This window comes from Lepidochelys kempii, chromosome 1, assembly GCF_965140265.1.
Source record: "Lepidochelys kempii isolate rLepKem1 chromosome 1, rLepKem1.hap2, whole genome shotgun sequence".
NCBI classification, from domain to species: Eukaryota; Metazoa; Chordata; order Testudines; family Cheloniidae; genus Lepidochelys; species Lepidochelys kempii.
Genome location: NC_133256.1, coordinates 1,433,799 through 1,437,231, shown reverse-complemented (window position 1 = coordinate 1,437,231; position 3,433 = coordinate 1,433,799). Strand labels below are relative to the sequence as shown.

General features: G+C 47.8%; 1 protein-coding gene across 1 annotated transcript; it reads left to right on the top strand.

Moving 5' to 3' along the window:
- Nucleotides 1-202: 202 nt before the first annotated feature.
- Nucleotides 203-1,192, top strand: LOC140914135 (olfactory receptor 52R1-like). Its single transcript, XM_073351318.1, has one exon. It carries the CDS (start codon nt 203-205, stop codon nt 1,190-1,192), a length of 990 nt encoding a protein of 329 aa, XP_073207419.1.
- The last annotated feature ends 2,241 nt before the right edge of the window (nt 1,193-3,433 follow it).

The following is a 3,433-nucleotide window of genomic DNA, read 5'->3' as shown; positions in this document are numbered from 1 at the left end:
TTGTTCATAATTCATTTATCTGAATGATGAAAATATAATTTTTCAGGTTGTGAAGAGCGACCAATCTGCCTCACCCATGAGAACAGCCTTCAATAGCGTATGTTGTATCTCATATTAACGTTGTCTCTCCATCCCGGAATTTGTACTACTATCATCACCATAGAGTCTGGGCACATACAGGAAGCCAGGGGAACATATTTACATGCAGGAGACACCGTTCTGCCTCAGAGTAGAACACCTTCTCCTCTACTCCATGTCAGGTTCCAACACAACTGACTTCACCAACCCCTCCACCTTCATCCTGCTGGGTGTTTCTGGCCTGGAGGCAGCCCATGTCTGGATCTCCATCCCCTTCTGTGCCATGTATGCCATAGCCGTCTTGGGGAACTTCACCATCCTGTTCATTGTGAAGACAGAGTCGAGTCTCCATGGGCCCATGTACTATTTTCTTTTCATGCTGGCCATCACTGACCTGGTCATATCTACGACCATCATGCCCAAAATGCTGGCAATATACTGGTTCAATTCCAGGGAGATCAATTTCATTGTCTGCCTCGCCCAGCTGTACTTCCTTCACTGTTTCTCAGTGATGGAGTCTGGGATCTTCGTGGCCATGGCTTTTGATCGCTACGTGGCCATCTGCCATCCCCTGAGACATTCCGCCATCCTGACAAACTCTGTTGTGGCCAAGATCGGCCTGGCCATGATGCTGCGGGGTGGCATGCTTGCATTGCCCTTTCCCTTCCTAGTGAGGCAGTGGCCATATTGCAAAACCAACATCATCCCCCAGCCGTACTGCGCCCACATGGCTGTGGTGAACATGGCCTGTGCCGACACCCGTGCCAGTAGTTATTATGGTCTCTTTGTGGTATTCTGTTTGATTGGTCTGGATGTGAGTTTTATTTCCCTGTCCTATACCCAGATCCTCAGAGTCATCTTCAGCCTCCCCACAAAGGATGACCGGCTCAAGACTTTTGAGACCTGTATCTCCCACCTCTGTGCCATCTTAGTCTTTTACATCCCAAATCTCTTCTTCTCCCTCATGTACAGATTTGCCCAGAATGTGCCCCTGCACTTCCACGTTCTCATTGCCAATGTGTACCTCTTGATGCCCCCCATGCTAAACCCCATCATCTACGGGGTGAGGACCAAACAGATCCGGGACAGGCTGCTCCAGCCCTGTACTCATTAAGGAATCTATTTTTTTCTCCTGGTGTTCTGGCTCTCAGACCGAGCTCCATGCAGAGGTGGCTGGTGATATGGTGATGGGCCCCCTTCCCTGAATCACTTACATGGTTGTCAGAGTGATATTATATCTTTTCCTGGAATTGCTGTGCTGTGTCAGTGTGACAAACTGGGGAATTCGTCTATGTTCAAGTTACGCCCTAACGCCCTATTCCTTCAAGGCTCTGCTCCCTGACCCACCTATCTTCCCAGCAGACCTGATCGGTTAGGGGTTCTTAGATCACGCCTCCTGAATGGGGCCGTGAAGGTCAGGAATATATTTTGTGTGTGTGTGTGTGTGAGAGAATTGGTCCATGTCTGTGTGCATGTGCGTCCGTGTGTGTGTGTGTCCGTGTGTGTGTGTGTGTGTTTGTGCACTCATGTAGTTCCGTGTGTGTTTGCATGTGCGTCTGTGTGTTTGCACCCTCAGAATATCCCACAGCCCAGAGGTTTAGCACCCACACCTGGATTTTGGGAAACCCACTTTCAAATCCCTGGTCCACTGAAAGTTTATTTGTGCAAAATGGAACAGCTCCAGCCACAGAGACTGAGAGCTCCGCCCAGAAAGCCATTTGCCTGCTGTTCAGGGCACACGTGGGACATGGGAGACCTGTGTTTCTGTCCCTGCTCTGAATCAAGTAGAGCAGAGATTTTGGGTCTTGTTCCCCCACGACTCTCTTGGGTCCCTAAGGAAATGTGCTGACCTGTCCTAGGCACCTCGCTCCAGGAGAGGGCTCATAGCGGACAGTCCCATGTGGAAATAGGCACCTATCTCTAGCTCATCATCCAGGCTCCTAGAAGCCCAAATCAGTGGAAGTTAGGTGCTTAAGAACCCATGTGAACCACTAGAAAATCCCCCCATTGGATGAGTATTCCCCATGGACATCTCCATTCGAGACATATCAATTAGCCAGTTCTCACTCCATCTAATAAATGCTCCATTGATACTCTCTGCTGCTAGACATGCGGACAGCGTTGACAACAGGTGTTAGGGGGCTTATTCCTTCACCCACTTACTTCCCTGGTCCTTCTCGCATGAACAGAGAGCAACAATACCCGAAGTCCAAAGGTGCAAAGAATTCGATGTTTATTGGGGTGAACTTCCAGCAAGCATGATTCCAGGTTCTTTTCTTAGTGTCCCTATTCCCAGCTCTGACACCACAGAGCCTTACCTGATGCTAGATATGCGGACAGCATTGGCAACGGGTGTTAGGGGGCTTATTCCTTCACCCACTTTTCCAAGATTTTGGATCTTGTTCCCCCACGACTCTCTTGGGTCCGTAAGGAAATGTGCTGACCTGTCCTAGGCACCTCGCTCCAGGAGAGAGCTCATAGCTCTCATCGAAAATCCTCCCACTGGATGAGTATTCCCCATGGACATCTCCATTCGAGACCTATCAATTAGCCATTTCTCACTCCATCTAATAAATGCTCTATTGATACTCTCTGATGCTAGATATGCGGACAGCGTTGGCAACGGGTGTTATGGGGCTTATTCCTTCACCCACTTACTTCCCTGGTCCTTCTCGCTTGAACAGAGAGCAACAATACCCAAAGTCCAAAGGTGCAAACAATTCGATGTTTATTGGGGTGAACTTCCAGCAAGCATGACTCCAGGTTCTTTTCTTAGTGTCCCTATTCCCAGCTCTAACACCACAGAGCCTTACCTGTGTCCGGGTTCCCATTCCTACCCTTAGCTAAACATGATTCCAATTTCTCGAACCCCATTCCCTGTTCCAATTTCCCACCCACTTCCTGATTGACTGCAGACTGTATAGTAAAACTTGAGTTCTGCTTAGCTATGTCTTAACCAATCATTTTCCTGAACTTTAACTAACCAATCCGAACATATTGTAACATGATTATGTAACTAATTATATCCCACCACCTAAATTAGTTTACACCCAGCAAAATTAATTCTACAGCAGACAGAAACAATCACAGAACCAGACAGAGATTATACAGACAAACAACAGCGAAGTGGGAACTATAATGACAAAACAATACAGAAGTGAGGATTTCACATCCCAGCTATTGATAAGTGAGTTCTCGCCAGACAGGATGCTATCAAACTACGTTTCCTTTTACATCTTCTAGGCACTTCCCTTTCTCTGGGGGCATTATCAGGACAGGATTGTATCCTAACAGCCCAATAGCACCTTATTTCAATGTGACAAATTTGGAATGTGAGGAGCTTATGGCTGCCTCT